Raw genomic sequence first — 23,215 nt, 5'->3', positions numbered from 1 at the left:
TGGTAACACACACAACACTAAAATAAAGCAATAAACAATAATTTAACAACATAAGATGTAAAATAAAACCCTAATGTGCATAAATGAAAACAAAAAAACTGGGAATGTCAATTTATGTTTTTTCTCTGTAAATAAGATGACTAGTTCTTATGTTCTGCAACGTACTTGTTCTTAGATCAAAAACCTGTACATTTAACAGTATTTTACTGTAAAAGTGTACGACATGTCCCATTAGTTATTAGTTTTAGTCACCATTAACAGAATTTTACCATAACATTTTCCCATTCTTTTAACATTAAAATTACATTAAAGTTAGTTAACGTTTTTTACAGTTTTCTAAAAAAAAGAACAAATCCAATTAGTGTCCTAATTTTATAGTTTAAGGTAGATTTTGACTAGAGATAAGGGTGGATGTAAGATAGGGTCGCACTTAAAGGGTGATGTACAAAATGTCAATTCAGGAACATGTACTTGCGTAAATATCATTTTAAACATAATTTAGACGCTCAAACTTAAAGACATAACACAAGCTTTATAGTATATTGCTCACACTGATCAACAATGCATATGCACCTCATCCAAGCTATTCCATATACACAGAGAAGTCACGCACACAAGTCCCACCATACCACTTCTATATACACAGAGGGATATCACACCTTCAAAACAAGATGATAAAAATCAGCACAAAACTAGCATCTCATTAACTCAGTACAAGAGGCTAGAGTTCCATCGATGTTTAATTACAACATATCTTAAGGACCGTTTCAGTTAGTCAATATCATACAGTAAGCAATGTTTGTATGCTGACACTCATTTCATATTTACAGCTCTAGTTTAAGGGCTTCACCGACACATTACACAATTTGGGATCAGTGAGTTATACACACTGTGGAAAACAGCACGTTCTACATCCAAATATGATAAATCCAGATGCAAAAAAGGTTAATGATAGAAACTGATATGGCTGGTTGGATCATTTAAATAAAAACTACATAACATCAAATCAAAACACATTATGAGAGGAAAAATTACACCTTTATCCAAAACCTACAGAGAAAAAAAATGCTTTGGTAAATCATAAGATTAAAAAGTCATATTTATGAGACAAATAATTATATTTTAATATAATTATGACAGTATGTCGTAACTTAGAACCGATAATTTGGACTTTTTATCTCATAAATATGACTTTATACATCATAATTTCAATTTTTTTGTCATAATTGTCTTTGTCACAATTACGATTTACCAGATCATAATTTATTATTTTTTTCCCCCTTATTTGCAGGCAACAAGCTTCCATATAAAAATAAAAATAAAAAAAAAGATTTTCAAAGTTGAATAAAACAAAAAAACAGCATTGGTTTTGATTTTAAAAAAAGACACGCTTAAACAAATGCAGATTATCCTATTGAAAAAGTGATCTTGCGTGAACCGTTTGATGAAATACATCTTAAAGTTACGTGTTAGTTATGCGCACCACATGAAATCCATTCAGGGTGGCCAAGTGTGTCTTTCAGGCCCCCAATGAGAAATAATGTTTTATTTCTATAACAGCTTTCTAAGACTCAACTTTGCTCAAAAGCATTTCAACCAAATTGAAACGAGACTTCACATTCATAGCTGGGTTAGGTAACTACTGTACATTCACAAAATGCAAGCACAAGAGTCATTACGTGTGAGTTTTTGTGTGCGTGTGTTCCCTGTTATGAGACCAGATGCACTTAAACTTTGGGGTCTAACCTCTAATGCAAAAGGATTTATGTATTTTGGTTAAAGATACCTATAATTCAGCAGAGCATATCATATTCATACTGATCTAAAACATGTCCACATGGTTACGCTACCCGTTACATCCATATATATATATATATATATATATATATATATATTGCAAAATGCAGACAAACTGATAACGATATTCAAATATAAAAATATATTTTCTCTCCATTCTTAAGCGTTTGTGAGTCCATTCTGCTGCGCCAGGTTACGCTAATGTGAGACACGATCTTCACCAAAACAGCCACAGAAGCACAGACCCCGAGAGAAATTACTTTAGATAGGACAATAAAATTAAGACAGAGAGGAAGAGAGAGAAAAGGATACTGAGAGAAATGGTGAGAGTGAGTATGTGTGAGAAAGCGTCACCAAGAGAGACTGAGAAAGAAGGCGTTCAACTTATCTGCATAGTGTAGTAATCATCTTTCTAATGTGGCCAGAATCATGCAACGAATCATTATATTAGAAAAACCATTGAATAAAATGCAAAATAATTAGAAATATCTGCAAACGAGACAAATATCAATTGAATGCATTAGTGAGAAGATCTATACAAGTTTAGGTAAAGGTGTATTTTATAGAGATGACAAGAGAATTCATTTCCACTGCAGTGCTTCCTAGTCTGTGCAGTCTGACGGGGGCGCTCTATGATGTTGCCCGGAGAGAGTCTGTGATAGGCTACGGGTGAGCAGGGTGTGGTCAGGACGTGGTAACATTGGTTCCCAATTGTCACATGAGAAGATTTACAGACACACCGTGACAGAGTTTTGAGGGGAAATTCGCTCCTTTGAAAGGCTCAAAGTATATTTAGTTCCTTTTGGCTGAACGATATGCTCATCATCTGGATGTGGGCTGTGATTGGGAGGACGCATCTCCAGACGTGCTACTCCACTGACCCGAGCCCATTCCCGCTAAAACGGCAACAGCCTCCGCCGCACGCACGCTCAGACCGTTAACGGACACCGGAGCCGGGACCGACACGGGCATCACCAACGCCGTCGCTGAACTCTCATCTACTCCTGCAGCTAAAGAGAGAGAAATGAAGGAAGGATGAATGTTACGAAGAAGGATTTATGACATATAAAGAAAACCTGTGAGCATTTCTTACCGAGATATGCTTTTTTCTGCAAGGCAGTAACAGGGCAGTCCTTATGGGCCAACAGCAGCTCCTTCAGCTGTGTCACCTCGGTCCTCAACAGGGACACTTCACCCTGTCAAGAACATGTATACAACCGCAACATTGGCTCAACCAATGGCATGATCAAAATATAACCATACCATTAAAAAAACATTTTTTTTGTGCTGTCAATGTTAACACTATAACTTATGCGATTCATTTTTTCAGTTTATCATCCATTTTTTCTGTCATCCTTTGGCTAGCGTTGACAGTTTTGTTGAGTATTCTCATAAGAGCAGTCTTAAATTAGTTAAATAAAGTCTTAAAAGAACAGAGTTGTGAGAAAATGAGACGCTGTGAGATCCACGTCATGTGCAGCAGCGGCATCTCTTAAAGTGTCATTACAGTTAATCAAAGAACAAAGGTAACAGAAAAAAAGTTACTGCTTTTGACTAAAGATCCTTTGTAGCTTTAAAGGAGTAGTTCACTTTAAAATGGAAAATACCCCATGATTTACTCACCCTCAAGCCATCCTAGGTGTATATTAGGGCTGGGTATTGACACCAATTTCACGATTTGATTCGATTTCGTTTCACAAGCTTCATATCGATTATTTTGGATATATATCAGGTACAATATATGGCAAATTTTCTCAATGAAAACAAATCTCTGAACTAATGTTGTAAACTATGGGAGTCAGTTGGTACTACATTAGCTTACTAATATTGAAGGTAAAAATGAACTGATTTGTAACACTTGTAACACTTAAATTATACTCAATTATGTTTTTTTTTATAATAATAAAGTTCTAATATTAACTTTAAAATTACAATCATATTTCTACTCCAATTCTTGAGCTGAGCAGCGCTGCACCAGGGCGATCTCGCGCCACAACGGCGAAATGGTATTTATGTTTTTGTAATACGTAATAAAATGGACGTAATGTCAAATCTGAGACTTTGTTTCATATCAAAAGTAACAAAGCACAAAGATTATTACGATTTATTGGATGGGAGGTTCGCTACAATGTCCCGTTCATTCATCAACTGAAAACAGGATGACTAATCGATTCTTGGGATTTACGAATCGATAGTTTCGTAAAAATGAGAATCGATTAAAATCGAGAAATCAATATTTTTTACCCAGCCCTAGTGTATATGACTTTCTTCTTTCTGATGAACACAATCAGTTATATTAATAAATATCCAGACGCTTCCAAGTTTTATAATGGCAGTGAACGGGGCCCATGAGTTTGTAGTTTGAAGCTCATATACATACTCAACGATGGGGTTTTGTAAGAAAAATATCCATATTTAAAACTCTATAAAGTAAAATATCAAGCTTTCGCCAGACCACCTTCCATATTCAAATTATGAAAAGAGTGTAACGCCTCTTGCATTTCAAAACATTTGCACTATGTTCTAGTGATATGCCGCGCCAGTGGCGCTTTTTTTAATATGGAAGGCAGTCTGGCAGTCTTTATTTTATAAAGTTTATTATGGATGGATGTGCTTTTTTGAACTTCAAACTCAATTGACCCCGTCAATGCCTTTACAAAACTTTGAAGCGTCAGGATATTTATTAATATAACTCCGATTGTGTTCATCAGAAAGAAGAATGTCATATGCACCTAGGATGATTTGAGGGAGAGTAAATCATGGGGTAATTTTCCTTTTAAAGTGAACTACTCCTTTAATAAGGATTAATCTAGATTTAATTTATAATTTAGGCAGTGCAGACTGTTTGATAACTATTCAATTTCTGTATACAGGTAAATATTACACTTATTATGCGTTTATGTGAGGATTGTTTTAAGTTCACTTAAATTTAAAAGTTGTTATATTTTTTGAAGCCTAATATAGCTTTCAATTACACTGTAATGTTAAATGGCTATATATTAATTTTTAAAATGGGGGGGGGGTCCTTTTCGTCGAGACATCAGTAGCAATATTAGTATCACTGATACTGGCCTTCATTCATAAAAAGATGCCATTAAACAAGAATTTAAAATATACTGTCTTTATGTTTTTTCTACATTAATTTGGAGATTAACTGTGAAATTCTTACATTATTAAAATATTTAAAAAATGTAAGTGCTTTTCACAGGGGAAAAAAAAAAGAAGAAAATCAAAATCACAGAGAAAATGTGATTAATCTATTTATTTATTTTTATCGATTGACAGAACTAGATTTTTTTAAAGAGATCTCTCTTATGCTCACCAAGGCTGCATTTATTTGATCAAAAATACAGCAAAAACAGTGATGTGAAATATTATATTATTTTTATTTTATTTTAATTTACTTTAAAAATGTAATGTATTCCTGTGATGAATTTTCAGCATAATTACTCCAGTCACATGATCCTTCAGAAATAATTCTAATATGCCGATTTGCTGCTCAAGAAATATTTCTTATTATCACAGTTGAAAATGGTTGTGCTGCTTAATATCTTTGTGGAAACTGTGCTACATTTTTCAGGATTAAAGAACTGCATTATTTGAAAAAGGAATGTTTGGTAAAAGTTCTTTACTGTCACTTTTGATCAATGTAATGTGTCCTTTCTAGATATTCCAACCATAGTGTACATTTCAACAACATCATGAATCAATAATGAATTTAAAAAATCATCTTATTTCCTGTATCTTTTCACTCTGTCTGTATGACTCACAGTGAGCGTGACGTTAGCATTAGCTAACTCCTCGGCGCGCTTCTCCAGGGCACTAACCCACACTTTCCGTTTTTGCCGGCAACGGGAGGCGGCGGCTCTGTTCCGTTCAAGAAAACGGCGCCTGCGCTCATCCGGTTCAATATCTGCCCCCCGTCGTCTACGGCCACCTTTCGGGGGAGCAGGGGATACCTAAAAGATATTGCTTTTGCTGTCAGAAACATTGAGAACTTAAGCATTATGTCAGTATACACTATTTAACTGCTGACATATGCTTTAGTTTAGCTTATTTACCATGATATATCCCATTTAAACGTCACAAACTCTTTTAAAAAAGAACAGGCAAATACTAGCATATATGTAACACAGGTATGAGGTGTCTGTGAGCACCTGTGGTTGAGCAGGTGATGGTGTCTCAGTGTGATCGTTTTTTTGTATTGGAGCTGGTCCACTAGGACACTGCTGAGATAGTGCTTCTTTTAGCCTCTAGATGGAGACAGATCCCATACACAAACACATGGAAACACCACAGCGTGAAAATGAACGCTCAAAACCGGTGTGTTACATTTGTGTAGTAAGTTCATTATTACATAATAAGCCCGTTGTTGAGCATTTATACCCATGTAAACGCTACATGTGCTAGTGTGGGTGTACATGTGCTCAATTCTCACCGTCTTGGCTTCAGAGTGTGTACTGTATCCAGATGGAGAGGAGGAGCCACTGCTGCTTCCACCAATAGGAGGGCCTGGAATCCCTGGGATATTGGGCACTGTGTTTGATGATCTGGCAAGCTATGTGTACACACACACACAGAGCAACACAAGTTTAACATACTATAAACACAAAGCGTAGACACAAACACAAAAAAGATGTGTGTACTTGTTTTGAGGGTCATACTGCTGAAAATGTAATCACAGATACAGTAAAAAATATATATATTATTTTGATTTATAATATACACTGCCCGGCCAAACAAACGTAGCTGTTTTGGATTTAAATTGGCAAATGCTTAAGAGTCAATGATTGGATCATTATTGCAGTGATTTTTTATGTTTCTAGCAAGTTATATGTTTGGCAACAGTTCTTCCAACCCTAATTGATGGATTGTGTAGCTTTTCATTTCTTAAACAACCATGTAGGAAAACACATTATAGCCAAAAAATGTATGCACCTCTTGATGAAAACAAATGCTGTGATGTTATTTTCATCAAGAGGTGCATTCAATTTTGGTCCAGATCATGTATTGACAATGCAAGTGTCCAGCACTCTGTAAAGTCTCCTCCAGCACATCCCAAAGACTTTCAATGAATTTACGGTCTGGACTCAGAGGTGCCAATTCATGTGTGAAAATGATTCTTCATGCTCCCTCCCAACCATTCCTTCACAATTTGAGCCTGATGAATCTTGACATTGTCATCCTGGAATATGCCATGATGCGTCTTCCTACATGGTTGTTTAAGAAATGGAAAGCTACACACTCCATCAATTAGGGTTAGAAGAGCTGTTGCCAAACATATAACATGCTAGAAACATAAAAATAAATCACTCACTAAAGGAACACAACGAATTTTTAACTCTGTCTGACGCACCCACCGCTAGCCTAGCTTAGCACAAAGACTGGAGGTAAATGGCTCCATCTAGCCTACTGCTCAATAAGTGACAAAATAACACCAATATTTTCCTATTTACATGTTGTGATGTGTATAGTCACAGCGTGTACAAATAACAAGGTCACATGAGACAGCCATCTTCTAACCGTATACATACTGGGAACTATATTCTCAGGAGGCAAAGCACTGCTACTTCTGTAGAGTTAGAAGTCACGTTCGCTACTAGTTACATAGTCACGTTGGTTTTGTTGACGGAAGTAACAACGGTGCAAATCACTCCGCAGAAGTAGCAGTGTTTGCCTTCTGAGAATATAGTTCCCAGTATGTACATGGTTAGAAGATGGCTGTGTCTCATGTGACCTTGTTATTTGTACACGCTGTGACTATACACATCACAACATGCATTATTTTGTCACTTATTGAGCAGTAGGCTAGCTGGAGCGTTTTCCAGTCTTTGTGCTAAGCTAGGCTAGCGGTGGGTGCGTCAGACAGAGTTATGGCACACACGGAGATGAGAATGGTATGTATGGACTTATCTAACTCTGGGGGATACGGTGAATAAGCTAAAGTTCCCAAAAAGTAGGCGTGTTCCTTTAAGCATTTGCCTATTTAAATCCAAACGCCGACTTTTTTTGGGCCGGGCAGTGTATGTCTGTGGAAGGTTTTCACAAGTAGAGATGTACTATATATTTTCATAATTGACTAATCAGTGGTATAAAAAAAAGACTCTGTATTATTCAAATTATTTAGGGTCATGTTGACCAGGGGTGTTCACAAGGGATGCATTTTTGCATTCAAAAACAGCTCGACAGAGTGCAAGAGACTGCATAAATGTTGAACTATTTTTAACTTGATATGCTGATGGAGCAAGAAGCTGAAAAAAGTGCAAGAACACGCATTCCTCCAAAAGGCTAACAGCTATTCCACAAATATTTAAGCTAAATAACTGCAATTTTACAGAAAAAAGAAGACAAAATATATAAAAAATTGTATTTTATATTTTTTATGTTTCACACAAAACAGAGAACTACAGGGTTTTGTAAAAAAAAACAGGAGAAATCCTTACAGCAGGTAATTTGAAGGCAATTGTCTTGAAGTAGTTAAAATGTATTGAAGAGTTTGCTTCAAATTATTAAAGCTAATATTAAACTATAAAAATATTAAAAGCTAAAACCAAATAATGTAATAAAAAAATATATTGAAATAAAATGCATAATAACTGACTGACTTGTTAAATGACGGATTAATAATCATAGGTATGCGAGATCTCCATACCGATATGACTGAAGTCTGCCCTGGACTGGGCAGCAGAGGAACAGTCTGACCATTTGGAAGCTGCATCAGCATAGGAAAAGAACCAGACGGCGAGCTGAAAAGAGTTTTATAGAGGTACTATTTTAGGACAGGGTGAGAAATCAGAGGTGTGAACAACACTAAAATGACTCATGCAAATTAAAAAAAGATTCAACTCAAAAAAGTGCATCTGCTCCACTGCTGAGGATCAACACAACCTATCAAAAACTCAGGCTAGCTATTCATTTGAATGGATGAACACCTAAATTGTATGACATGGGGATGCACTAGTGCGGTCAATAACGATTATTTTGGTAATCGAGTAATCTGTCGATAATTTTGATGATTAATATAGTAATCAGATATATTTTTTTCTGTAATAAAAATAGACCCACGTGAACAATAACTATTAAAATGACTTGAAATTAGGGCTGTCAACAGATATATTCAATCACGATTAATTGCACCCTCGAAAAAAAAAACATCACAGAACAAACTTCTGAATTCAGTGTACACAGTGTAGAGTGCAACAGAGAATAGCTTGTTTAGAGCTTTTTAGAGCTGTTTACATTTTAGATATGTCAAATTGCAATACTGAAAAGGACCATGGTATACGTTACATTTTTATTTTGAAATCGGGATGAACAACAGTTTGCATATTTAGAAACATATTGATGTATTCTCCCATGTTAGCTTAGGTTTATAAATAGTTAACATGGAGTTTAAGACGTGCTCCGCCCTTTTAAAGTGCTCCTATTATGGTTTTTCGAATATTCCCTTTCACGCAGTGTGTAATATAGCTGTTTGTGAATGTAAACGTTCTGCAAAGTTGTTAAGTCGAAAGTGCATGATAAATAAAGTTATTGTCTCCCAAAAGAAGGAATTGACTCTGAACCACCTTAACGAGTCGTTTTTTGTTCGAATCCCACTGCGTGACAGTTCTACGTCACTAGAAATTATATTTGCATAATGCCTGCCATTGTTGTACAATGTGGCCTCAAACGTCATTTTACTGACGAACGCTTCACAAATCTCGGAGTTCAATGCGGGATTCGCAAAACACTTGCTCTTGAAAGATGGGTCAGTGCCCAGTTTATTAGGACCAGCTTGCTCTTCAGAATCACAACCTGTAAGTATTATTAATTATTAGGGATGCACCGAATCCAGGGTTCGGGTTCGGATTCGGACGAATATTGAGCTTTTTGACTGGGTTCGGTTTCTGCCGAACCTCAGAATTTATTTCCACCGAACCCGAACACTAGGCTTGCACTATGCGCGCCCCGCTGGTCGAACGTAATGACGCCGCTGCTGAAAGTGAAAATGGAACTCATGAACAGAAAACGTGGCAGTATACTTTAAGTCAAAAGAAGGCGATTCAAGTTGAGCTATACGCGTTCAATTTGCAATGCCGATTTGTCTCGTGATGACAAGGACCCTAAACAACAGCCGCTGTTAAAACATTTGCATATGAAACATCTGAGAGAATACGAGTTGTGCATGAAGGAATCTACAGACAGCAGCCAAAATGTATTTTATTTTACCGTGCAAACAGCCTATAGATCTATAGATCAGATAAAATATAAATAAAATTAATAAAATATATAGGCCTACACTAAATATTTTTCACTTAAATAATTACCAAATTAAGATGACAAAACGAAAATACACTGAATCCGTAAGCTTTGAAGAACCGGAATTAGGTAAATAGGTAGATGATATACTATATATCTTTACATATATACTATTCTCTTAAAACCATAATTTCGTTATTTTTACTAACCCAAATAATGCTTCATCCGCTAGGTTGCACGTGAGGGGGAAAAATAGGTTCCTTCCACTTAAGAGTTGAGCTCTTTTTATTTTAATATATCTCTTTACATAAATACTATTTTCTACTTTAAAAAAAAAAAAATAACTTTGTTATTTTACTAACCCAGTGTTTTGTATGTGATGCTGTTTCACGTGAATATTACCACAGGAGTGAAGCACAAAGCTTTTTTTAGCCTAGAAAGGAAATAATGGTCAGATAGCACTTTTTCATTCTGTTTTCGATCTGGATCTGGTCACTCGATTTTCCGTGAATTTGAACAATAGGCCTAGTCCATTTTATCCCAATGGACATGGACATCTCAATCATTCTTATCCCAAATCTTCACTCACGTCGCCATTTTCGCAGGGGATTATAAACGTTACTTCCTTTCGTTTGCTTATAATTAAGTCTATTATAACTATTCACATCCTTTACTGTGGGAAAGTAGAAAAAACACTGTGGGACGAATACCTTTTTACTTCAAATTTTATTTAACACAGATTGTTCTTGTTATTAAACTTGGTAAGGCGCGTCAAGTTTGGTTTATTTGAATAGCGCATTTCACACACGCCGGTGATTTTAGTTTCGTTTTCTCTGGCAGTGAATAATCAAACATTGCCTAAATGTCTTGACCCTGTGGAAAATAAAATCCGCTCTTCAGACCTTTTACAACAAGTGTTGCTTTGCAACATCAGTAGAACATATGAAGACGAAGATATTCAAGAAGGTGTCTATTCAGTGTCCCATTCCTCTCAAAGCGCAGAGCGGTATATGACGCATCTTTGCGGGGAAATAGTATGAATCAAATATTTTTCTAACTAATATTTAATTTTCATATATTCTTGAGGTTACCATTATTTACTGAAAATCGTTTTTGTTTTATAGGCGGTGTTGTTTCACTGACGGAAGTGCTAAAATAAACACGCATGCTTATGGATGTTTCAGCCTCAAATGATTTCAAAATATAGGCTATATATATCTGACATAGACTACAGTATTTAAAATAGCATATGCATTAGTTACATTCTCAATTTATTTTACAGAGCAATCCCTGCTAAGTTTTTAGTTTAACTAATACTATAGAAGAGGATTAGTGTGTGTCGCACACAACAGACTCGCAACGGGAGCGTGGCATCACGATGGTGGGACAACCCTAGCGCGCGCCTCCTGCGCTCTCCGTTGGGTTGTTCTTTGAAACGACAGAGGACGACTCGGGGTAATTTTAAATTTATAAACCATCATGAAATAGCGTCGAGAAGAACATACACGACAATGTTTACTTTAGTAAACTTGACCAAAACAGTTAATGGTCAATAGCATCCTTACACTGCTGTGGACGTTGTTAACTTCATTAATGTGTTTACTGTGATAATGGACTGCGGATGGGAGTAGGATTCGGTATTCGGTTTCGGATTCGGCCGAATCTTAACCAGTGGATTCGGTATTCGGCCGAACCCCAAAAATCTGGATTCGGGGCATCCCTATTAATTATTGATGTATATATTTTCTACCAGGTGTTCAAAATACGTAGTTTTCTGGTTTTATATTGTGCATGTTTCAGGCTAACTGGCTAACTCACATTATTACTGTCTAACTGAAATACTTCTGCTAAGCGGCTGTGGGCCACTATTACCTAGAGAACTGTCTCTATTAATGCAGATTGTCTGCCATTCTTACTACTTTAAGTAAAGATAAAGGTTTGTTTTTACAAACTTTAGTTACATCAATCATCGCGTTAGTGCTGGGCTAGCTGTTATCGATACAGTTCTCGCACATGCACCGCAATAAATTAGAAACATACACATTGGTTTGTTGATGTACATACTCATGTTAATGAATACAGCTGCAACATCTCATAATGTACCGTTACCTCCAAATGAGTAGCGTATCACTGAGAAGCATCCTGCTCAAGTCCTCCTTGCGATGGAGGATCGGGATGAAAACTAGTTCTTCCAACGTTTCATCATCAAACTCGCGCTTGGATTGATATGGTAAAACTGACGCCATCGTTACAGGTCTTTACGATGTGTACAATCGCTGATTTTTAGAGAGCCTCCACACGAAGCTGAAGTTTATAGTAATGGACGCTTGTTTCTGGCGTGCGCTGTAAGCGGTAGACCAATAACAACAGACTGGGCCATCTGACCAATCAGAGCAAAGTAGCTCACGGAAAGGAGGGATTTAGAGAGACTGATTCAACCATTGAGTCGTTTGAGAATCATTGAACAATGCGGTGATGTGCAATGTATATTATGAGAAAATGTAAGTGTTTTTTGACCTTTGATGCATGTAAACCTGTTGTAGGAGACCTAAAAACAAAATCAAGAGCCTTTAAAATAACAGGGGAACTTTAAATGATAACAGAGCAACACTTAGCATGAAACACAAAGCACGTCAGACTTTTTGCGTTCCGGCTTTGTAAACCCAAACAAAAAGCACATGCAGAGACTGAGTTTGTATGGAGCAGCATTTAGTCGCTCACGCCTGCATACTAGGGGTTGAACGACTTCCGATATTTTCAAGTCGACATTTATGTGATGAAAGTCGAGTCGACTAGTCGCTGATGACGTCATTAATAAACAAATAACCCTGAACTTTGAGCTGAGACGCGAACACAAGTTTTCTTGTGCACAGGACAGCTATGGCATTTGTCACAGCGGTGCCCATAAGGTTATTGCTCCTACTACAACAGCTTTTGTATCAGTTCTTTTGTCTTTGGGTCGTTATATTTCTCACAGATTTCTGCTCGTTCTGAATCAGATACAGATAAAAGATTACATGTATATGAATGCATTAGTGGAGAGAGCGATTGCGTGTGAATTAATTCTACTTGCCAGCGTCTCTCTACTAATAGTTAAGCTGTGACTATTCAGTTTCTAAGCTATTGTAGTGATAAATCACAGAACAGTGTTGATACATTTCTGCGCTACTGAATGGTTTTGTGATCTCCGCGTGATGTGTGAGCTATGTGTGTGTGTTACAATCAGTCCCGCCGCTGGCCGTTTTTATGCCCCAAGCGCGATCACTTTATGATGCCCGCGGTGGTGGTGTTCACAAATTTTGCAGAGCTGACCTGTGAGAGGGTAGAGAGAGCATTTTCTTGTGGTGCTCCCCGGAGCACTTGGTGCCCTACGCGCAGCGCATGGTGGTAGCATAATTTAGAACAGTGATTAACTTACGTGAACAATAAGCGTGCATTCTCCCGATCAATTTTGAGCTTCCAGATGGTATAATCAAACATGTCTTGTGGAGAGCTCTCCGAGTATGTATTTATTTGTCATTTTTAACTGTTGGAAACAGAGCCTGGCAGCCTGCATGTCAGGAAATGGCTTATCCTGTCGCGCCCTCTATAAGCAAGCGACTAGTCGACGTCAAGCTTAAAGCATCATGGCAGAGCATTAAAGTCGACTAGTTGATTAGTCGACTAGTCGGTGCAACCCCTACTGCATACATGTAAATTATTCAAGCATTGTGCTGACGCTGAAACCCGCAGCGCATATATTTATTTAACTGAATCACAGCATTTGTGATTTCACAATAGCACTATGCTATATTATGATTCTTAAATAGTTTTAATATATCATGCAGCTGTTGAAAATGGTCCAATAATGCGGTTAATGGATTCTTGTCCATGGAGTGTGTCACTTCCGGTATTTTGCAGGTTAATCGACAAGGGCAAATTGCAATCAATGGATTTTTTTAAAATCGAGATCTCAAATTCAACAGAGGAATCGTGACAGCCCTTGACACAACTTTTTTTGACACAAGTGTACCTGAGTCTGTTTGATGGAGGGGTCCTAGTGATAACAGAGGTGGGAGAGGGCTGAGTTGGGTTCATGGAGTCGAATCCCTGGTGAAGTGGGAGCGAGCCTGGGCGCACTATGGTTGGTGTAGGGGTGGAACTTGCTGCAGTTCGTGGAGGAACATCCTGTAAAAGTGAGTTGCATGACAATATTATGCGCTGCACTAAAAAAACCTTCCCTGTAAATACTGTAATCCGTCTTGTTGCAAATTCAAATTCACCATGGCTTTCCTCAAGGCAATAGGCTCCTTTGCCATGGCAACTGCATCTTTGCTGTTTGTCATGCTGGAGGTGGAGTCAGGGCTGTCTGGAGGGGAGGAGTCAATTTCAAGAGGCCCCTCCCTCTCTTTAACCTCTGTCGGCGTCTGTAGAGCTGGAAGCTTTGAAGGCAAGATTTAAGATATCAAGTTCATTCAAAATAAATTGTCAAACAAAGCATATAAGTTGATAACCTTTGACACTTAACACTTTCCTTATTTGAAATCTTACCGTGCCCTTAATTCTCCTCTCCTCCTCCTCCTGTGTTTTGCGAAGATCTTGCTCGAAGGAGCCAGCCAGCTCACTAAACAAACCCACCTCCTCACAATTCTTAAGAAAACGGGTGGGAGTGGGTGTCTGATCTACACACACACATACACACACACACAGTCTCAGCACTCAATACTAACACTGTCAACAAATGCTAATTGCTGTGCCATTGGCAGAGGGGAAATATACATCAAATTTTGTTAGAAAGTTTCTTTAAAATGTATATTTACAACCAAATCACAACCAGACTCAAATTTAGTAACTATAATTACTACAATTTTGTAATGAAGGCCCATTCACACCCAGGGTGATTACTATAATGAAAAAGTTTTAATAATCATTGTAATTCTATTAGAACAGGGAAGTCCACAACTATAAAGGCCTGTTCAAACCAAGAATGATAACACATACACATATATATACACACACAAATATATTATATATTATATATATATATATATATATATAACAAAATATATACTAGCATCCAGACTAGCGCAAGATAGCATTCTGGATATACGCATATTTGCTGCAACGACCTACGTCTACTGACTAGCCAATAAAAATGCCACATGAAATGGCATATTGATCAATGTGACATGGCGCTAAAATTTAAAACTACTTACCTAAAGCTCCATTTGCAAAATTGGCGTGCCAAGTTGGCCTCTCTTCCCTAACCATGACCATATTCTCCTCTTTCGCTTCCTCTTTTTTTTTTCAGCGCACATTAAAAACCACAATTGCCAAAGTGTGATTCATCTTGCTCTATTTGTTTACCACTAGCGCATACTGATGCTGTTTTATTCTTCTATACTAACTTTCATCATAGCCTATGATTCAATAGGTGGCATTATCGTGTCGTATCCAAGTTTATTAGATCCATGCAGTGTGATTTGTAATGATCTTATAGTCTGTAGCAGAAAAAGCAGCAGAGGACATAAATTCAGCGCAGGCTTACGATAAACACAATACTAATGTGCATTGGTGTGGACACTGAAATAGTTATCTTTATACAGTGGGGAGAAGAAGTATTTGATACACTGCCGATATTGCAGGTTTGCCCACTTACAAAGCATGTAGAGGTCTGTAATTTTTATCATAGGTACTCTTCAACTGTGAGTGACGGAATCCAGTGCCAAAAATCCAGAAAATCACATTGTATGATTTTTAAGTAATTAACTTGCATTTTATTGCATGACGTAAGAATTTGATCACCTTTCAACCGGTAAGAATTTAGGCTATCACAGACCTGCTCTCCACTCATTACCTGTATTAACTGCACCTGTTTGAACTCGTTACCCCTATAAAAGACACCTGTCCACACACTCAATCAAACAGACTCCAACCTCTCCGCAATGGCCAAGACCAGAGAGCTGTGTAAAGACATCAGGGATAAAAATGTAGACCTGCACACGGCTGGGATGGGCTACAGGACAATAGGCAAGCAGCTTGGTGAGAAGGCAACAACTGTTGGTGAAATTATTAGAAAATGGAAGAAGTTCAAGTTGACAGTCAATCTCCCTCAATCTGGCACACCATGCACGATCTCACCACGTGGGGCATCAATGATCATTAGGAAGGTGAGGGATCAGCCCAGAACTACACGGCAGGACCTGGTCAATGACCTGAAGAGAGCTGGGACCACAGTCTCAAAGAAAACCATTAGTAACACACTACGCCGCCATCTGTAGAAGGTCAGGAGGAGTTTGCCAAAATCCCTGCTGCAGTGTGTGCAAACCTGGTCAAGAACTACAGGAAACGTATGATCTCTGTAATTGCAAACAAAGGTTTCTGTACCAAATATTAAGTTCTGCTTTTCTGAGGTATCAAATACTTATGTCATGCAATAAAATGCAAATTAATTACTTTAAAATCATACAATGTGACTTTCTGGATTTTTTTAGATTCCATCACTCACAGTTGAAGAGTACCTATGATAAAAATGACAGACCTCTACATGCTTTGTAAGTGGGCAAACCTGCAAAATCGGCAGTGTATCAAATACTTGTTCTCCCCACTGTAGTTCTCATTCTTGGTGTGAACGGGCCTTAATGCAACCTACCCTGAACACAACACACATTGAACAAACAGAATGACAGAAATTCATCTATTCGGGGACGCAAACCTGCTATAATAACTGTATCTGTCCTGGCTTGTCCGAACTTCAGCGTCATCTCATGCTTATGTTTGTGCACTGCCAAATGGTCCTCATTGGTGAACCTCTGACGTGAGAGAAACATTGACAGAGCAAACTTTTTAGTCAATTTGCATCTCATTCAGGGACCTAATTCATATCAGATGGAAGCTAGAGACAGAGAAGCAGTGGATGATATCAGGCCATCTGTTGTTTTGATGACGGCTTATGTTATCCAGTTAGGCAGTGCTATGGGAGCCTCTTACAGTTGCCCAGTGAAAGCAGGGATTAAAACAGCTGGTGTGATTTCAGAATGAAAGTTTTGGCCAACAATTTGTTTCTGTCCCCAATATTAGGGGGCATAACAGAAATTGAGGGACAGATCCTTAAACCTTTATATTTGGGCTCCCAAAGTCCTGAATACTTGGACTAAGGGACAGGAACGGCATGGAAAAAATAATTTAAGAGTAACAATTAAAGAAAATAGCTCTTACCTGTCCACAGCCTGGGGCAGTGCAGACAAAAGGTCGATCGTCTCCCATTTTAGATCAACTACTTCCTGTGTTACTTCTAAAGACCATCCAGAGAGAACAGTTATCTTATGAGATCCAGACTTTTTAAAAGACTAATTTATCATATTTTCAGCTCAATTTGAACAATCATCTAAACATAAAAACCCTATTTAAAATATGAATTCCTCCTAAACTTTCCATTTGAAATGTTGTACAGTCTCTTGACAGATGACAGGAACCCATTCTTCATTGCTGCACAGAGGCCTGATGGGTTCAACTGATTGCATAATGTGCATGATGATTACATGATAAGACGCTTTCATTTGACTATTGTCTGAGATCATTCCTGTTTAAAGAACATTTCCGCTCAATTAAACCAGCTTCAACCCAATAGCTTTAAAACATACGGCTAGCTAGCATGCGTTTCCTCTCTAAGCATTTCCAGAGATTTCCACAGTAAAATGAATCCCTACTAGTATGTAATAAAGCCTTAATAACTATGTTAACCACACGACAACATGTCGGAGGGTTTGTCGCAACTCCTAGCGCGCAGTGTGTTTCGTTTAAATGGTTCTTAGCTGTTCAATTTGTGAACGAGTCGTTTTTTGAATCGGATCTTTTCAATACACAAAACCAGACCGAGCGATTCATCCACAAATCGGACTGAATCAGAGTGCTAACAGTATGAGAATTTGTAGTTAACTGAAATGTAAATTACTTTAATAGCGGAATACCAGTTACAATTAAAATGCACTGTAATGACTTTCTGCACGACAGCTTAAAAAGATGTAGAAATATTTACTGCAGTGGCAAATTGTATATAACGTTAAGGTTCTAAATGGCTTTGTTTGTAAACAATTGAAACTATACATTTCAATAAAACTGTTATTATTAATATGATAAAAATTCACATAATCAGTGACTACGAGATGACGCAATTACGTGATATATTACAGATTTGCTGAAATGTGTTTAATCGGTTCTCTGAGACGAACTGTTCAAAAGAACCGATTCGCGAAAACGAGTCTGACTTCCCACCACTAAAGCTAACTGGCTAATGCTAACCACACATGAGCCAACAGGCTGTAACACCCCATTTACACTGCAAGCGATCGACGCGAAGGGACAAAACAAGAACACTCCCTTTATATTAAACGAGTGTACAATGCGAGGGTGTCAAGATGTCGTTTATTCTAATGGGAGTGTTCTAATTGTGTCGCGTCTCGTGCAGTGTACACACGGTGCTCATGACACCTCCACCATTCGCGAGACCAGCGTCGCTACACTTTAAATCACTAATTGTAATGCATCAGGTAATCCGAATGTGTTGCGTGTCACCTGTTCCTCAGCCAAGGATTTCAGTGTTTACAAACTTACCCTGCTCCTCCCTCTCTCGCTCGTTCCCTCTCTCTCCGCGTTCCCACCTTTGGAACTCCTTCATCCAACTAGCTCACAATATGTAAATCTCGCGATATGTTGAGGTAATACTCAAACCAGATTAAAGTCGTTACGTAACAGATTTGGAGCCCTGATGAAAAATTCAATGCTCTAGTTTGCGCATGTCTGTGCTGCACACTGAATACGTCGAATGACGCAAAAAAAAAAACGGTATTATAGATGGAATAACGCTCTTAAAGCTTTTTAGGCATATCATGGAATGATAACCATTACTTGTAGATGTATCTTTAAATCATTACAAAATTGCAATCAAATGTTTGCTCACATATTCTAAATTAAATGTAATGCCGTCTATTTATGCACTGATTTATTTTGACAAAACCCAGTGGAAAAAGACCAAAGGTTTTTTTTTCAATATATTAGCTACTCAATGATCTTTATCAGAACAATTGTAGTTAATGAAACACTTACAGAAAGTCACAGGGTTTTACAACACAAACACTTTTAAATTACCTTTGAAGTCATGTTCTATGTGGTCTAGCCTACTTTATGTGTGACGAGGTGGTAATACTTTTTATACACACACACTTAAGATCAATAATCATTTTTAAAAATTTAAAATTCCTTGTACAGTGTTTCAGGTGCCTTTTGGCAAACTCCAGGCAGGCTGTCATGTGCCTTTCACTAAGGAGTGGCTTCCATCTGGCCACTATACCATACAGGCCTGTTTGGTGGAGTGCTGCAGAGACGGTTGTTCTTCTGGAAGGTTCACCTCTCTCCACAGAGAAAGCGATGTCAGAGTGACCATCAGGTTCTTGGTCACCTCCCTGACTGCTCAGTTTGGCTGGACGGCCAGCTCTAGGAAGAGTCCTGGTTGTTTCAAACTTCTTCCATTTACAGATAATGGAGGCCACTGTGCTCATTGGGACCTTCCTCAGATACACACCCCCCTTCCTCAGAACTGTGCCTCGATACAATCCTGTCTCAGAGGTCTACAGACGAATCTTTGGACTTCATGGCTTGGTTTGTGCTCTGTCTGGCACTGTTAACTGTGGGACCTTATATAGACATGCGTGTGCCTTTCCAAATCATGTCCAACCAACTGAATTTACCACAGGTGGACTCCAAGTCGTAGAAACATCTCAAGGATGATCAGTGATTTATGCATGTGATTTTTTCATTTGAATACATTTTCAAAGATTTCAAACAAACTTTCACGTTGTCATTATGGGGTACTGTTTGTTGAACTGAGGAAAATTATGAATTTAATCAATTTTGGAAAAACGATGGAACATCAAAATGTGGAACAAGTGAAGTGCTGTGAATATTTTCCAGATGCATTGTATAAATAATTACTAGGGCATACTTTCAACTAGGGTGCTCAAAAACAGTCAAACACAGATTAAAATCCTTTTATCATTTATTTTTTTTCTTCCATTTCCTTATGCATTTTCATTGAACATCTACAATATCATCCAAAACACTTCACTCAGCAGTTGCTATGCCTCTCTCCCAGGACAAAGCCTATCCCCCTATAAAATAAAAAAAAAAAAGGAATACTTTTTTTGGCTAAAGACTTGCTACTTGTAACCGGCGCCATTTCATGGTGTCTAAAAAGCTTACAGCCTACACGGGATATAAGATTAGAAACAAAACGTAATTATTTATTTCACCAACCAGTTATGAATCAAATCTATTAATTCAGTTAAAAGAATATAAAAAATAAAACCAGGTCCACTGATTTTTCTAATTTTAGTGGCACAATCTCTACATTATTTGCGCCCAAAGATAATATTGCCAAACATAGAAAATAAAAATCTGAAAACATCTCAAACTAACAAGCATATGTTTGGGCAAGATGGCCACAATGAAAGTTAAACAGAGAAAACAGAATTTAAAACGAAATAAGTTAAAACAAAACTAATGCATGAAATTTCCCTCCAATGTTTCTTCTAAAACGGTCAAATAAAAAGTTGGGGATTTTGAGAAATTATTCATTAGGACACCTTCATAAGGTTCCACACACACAATTTTCATACATAGTTCAACTCACTAAATCAACAATCATGATTACAATATCGCACTCATACAGTGGCCCTGCCTATGGCAGAATAAGAGAGTGAGGGAGGAGCTACTGCATTTAAACAGCACTTCCTGAGATTGTCTCTCTGCTGATTTGACTTTGGTCTTGATCTGTGCACAACCCATCCATCCATACATGTGAATGAGACAAAGATGGGAGGAAAACCAATTGAGGAGAGAATCATGCATTGCAGTGTCATTGATTAAACATACAACACTTTTTTAGACATTCAAATATACATTATTAACTGAAACTTAAGACCCCTAAACAGTTTAATTTGATTACTGAATTCAAAAGGCTACGATTAAAAAAAAAAATCCTGTAATAACAAGTATTGGACAAAAATTAGCAGTTATACACATCACCAATTTCCTCCGAGGTCCTGAGTTCCCTCTCTTTTACCAAAAGTCGACATGAGATGGGATGACGAGTAAATTGAGCGCTGTAGCAGGTATATTTTATGCAATCACACCTGAAATGTATAGGCATAAACGCAAGCATCACATACAGGTCATCATTAAAACACAGAAAGACTCAATAAAAAAATCACAGACTAGGACATGAACAGCAATTCCGAAGCAGCACTAACTCAGAGCATATCAAATCCAACCTGATTATTGTCACCAGCATCTACAGCAGACGGAAAACAGAAAGTCAGTCAAAGGCTGACGGTACTGATCGCTAGAAACACTAAACAAGACTTTCACTCCAAAGGAAAAGGAAGACAAACAGTGGCTTAGCTCATTTACACAAATGATTTCCATTCAGTCTTTCAGCATCAAAGTAGTTTGATCTTCCCGTTACTGACAGACCCGGCATTCAAAGACACCATACAAATAACAGATGACACCGTACGACATTACACAGCACGACACACCAACTCAATCACCTTAAATATACACCGGTATTATATTTGTCTAGATTTTTTTTTCTATGGATGTCTAGTACTATTCCATCCATTCGTCATTCTTGTTCAGTCTCAACGTGTCCTTGAAACCTACACATTCCCATTTCTTTGTCTGAACAGCATTCACACAAACACTTGTCTTCCAGTCTTAGACCAGTGGTGGGAATCAATAAGCACCTCATGATTAAATTCTAATTCGGTCACGAAGTGCTTTGAGCTTTCTGAAACAGGCCAAACCCTTAATACCTGCTTGAGAGTTCTGTTTGAAACTACATGGCGGACCTTGCGCACATCATGCCACATATCGACGGGGTTCCCACACGTTCAACCAAAAAAAAAAAAAAAAAAAAAAAAAAAAAAAAAGTCCTCGACTTTTCCAGACGTTTTTAATGACTACATAAGGATTTTTAGAAATCATCTTAAAGAGATTAGACTCATATTAATTTCTAGCTGTAGAAATAACTGATAATTGCCCTAGTCATTGTATTCATTTCTGATTTTTTCCAAGCCAGTGGGAACCCTTTTTAGCGATATCTGTAATGTTTAAAGGGGTCATATGATGCGATTTCTTGTTTTCTTTTCTCTTTAGTGATGATAGCCGTTTGTGCATGTATAAGATCTGCAGTGTCACAAAGTCTCAAACCCAAAGAGATATTCTTTGTAAAAGGTAAGGCTCAGCCACACCATCCTAAAACACTTCGTTCAAACACACCCCCACAAATCTACGTCAGTCTGTGGGGACAGAGTTTCATAACACCGAAAGAAGTCGTAACTTTTATTCTCGCTGTAGTATTGTTGTCACTGCCGTCGCCATGTTGTGGAGACGCTGTGTTTTTCTTTGCGAAAGCCAAACTACTGTGTTTGGCCTCCCAAAAGAGGGGACAATTAGAACAGCGGTTAAGCTTTATTTACAACACTGTTCCAGGACAGTACAACCCAAATATTCGACTGTGTGCTGCACATTTGTCGGAGGACTGTTTCAACCCCTTTGTCGTTTCTACAATAACAAACGCAAACTTACCAATACGATACTTTGCGGTCCAGTCGCGCTGGCGACATTGATCGGATCAGATTCGGGCTCGAATTGATAAGGTAGGACCAACATTATCATCATTCAATATTGCTTTGGGAGCTGATGTACTGCACTGGATCACTGGCCAATCAGAACACCCCGTTTTTCAGAACGATGATCTTTGTAAAAAAAAAATCGACGCGTTTCAGAAAGGAGGGGCATAGAGGAGCAACAATAATGTACAGTATGTGTAAAATACTTACTTTTTAACCGAAAACCGCGTGAACACATTGTATTAAACCAAATACACAAAATGTTCTTTTTAGAACCATCATATGACCCCTTTAATCTTGCGCATGTTTCCAATAAATTAAACGACCAACAACTATGAATCACAAATAATTCTGTCAATTACAGAATTATTTGGGAGAGCATCACATCTGAAGTCCCCTTTTAGGACTGATGCAAACATAGGAAGTAGTGCACAAACACACATAGGTGACTTATGGACCAGTGGAGGCGGTGTCATGCTGTCTTTGTGTGATCCGTTGCATACAAACAA

General features: G+C 37.8%; 2 protein-coding genes across 3 annotated transcripts in view; both read right to left on the bottom strand.

The window, feature by feature from the left end:
* chchd4b (coiled-coil-helix-coiled-coil-helix domain containing 4b) overlaps nt 1–23,215 on the bottom strand; it is a 616,826-nt gene that overhangs the window by 287,875 nt on the left and 305,736 nt on the right. The window lies entirely within an intron of this gene.
* Nucleotides 520–18,735, bottom strand: atf7b (activating transcription factor 7b). Of its 2 annotated transcripts, none has more exons than XM_079840757.1 (11): nt 18,631–18,735; nt 17,236–17,311; nt 16,733–16,829; nt 14,569–14,699; nt 14,301–14,459; nt 14,051–14,205; nt 8,450–8,543; nt 6,236–6,355; nt 5,568–5,756; nt 2,891–2,993; nt 520–2,807 (listed from the first exon to the last, which is right to left on the bottom strand). In XM_079840757.1, exons 2-11 carry the CDS (start codon nt 17,281–17,283, stop codon nt 2,620–2,622), a joined length of 1,284 nt encoding a protein of 427 aa, XP_079696883.1. In that variant the 5' UTR covers nt 17,284–17,311; nt 18,631–18,735; the 3' UTR covers nt 520–2,619. The 2 variants fall into 2 exon arrangements, with proteins under 2 accessions (XP_079696883.1, XP_079696884.1); XM_079840758.1 differs by having other exon boundaries at nt 17,448–18,633.

This window comes from Gobio gobio, assembly GCF_949357685.1.
Source record: "Gobio gobio genome assembly, chromosome: 17".
NCBI classification, from domain to species: domain Eukaryota; kingdom Metazoa; phylum Chordata; class Actinopteri; order Cypriniformes; family Gobionidae; genus Gobio; species Gobio gobio.
Note: the sequence above shows the minus strand (reverse complement) of the source record. Positions and strands in the feature narration are given on the sequence as shown.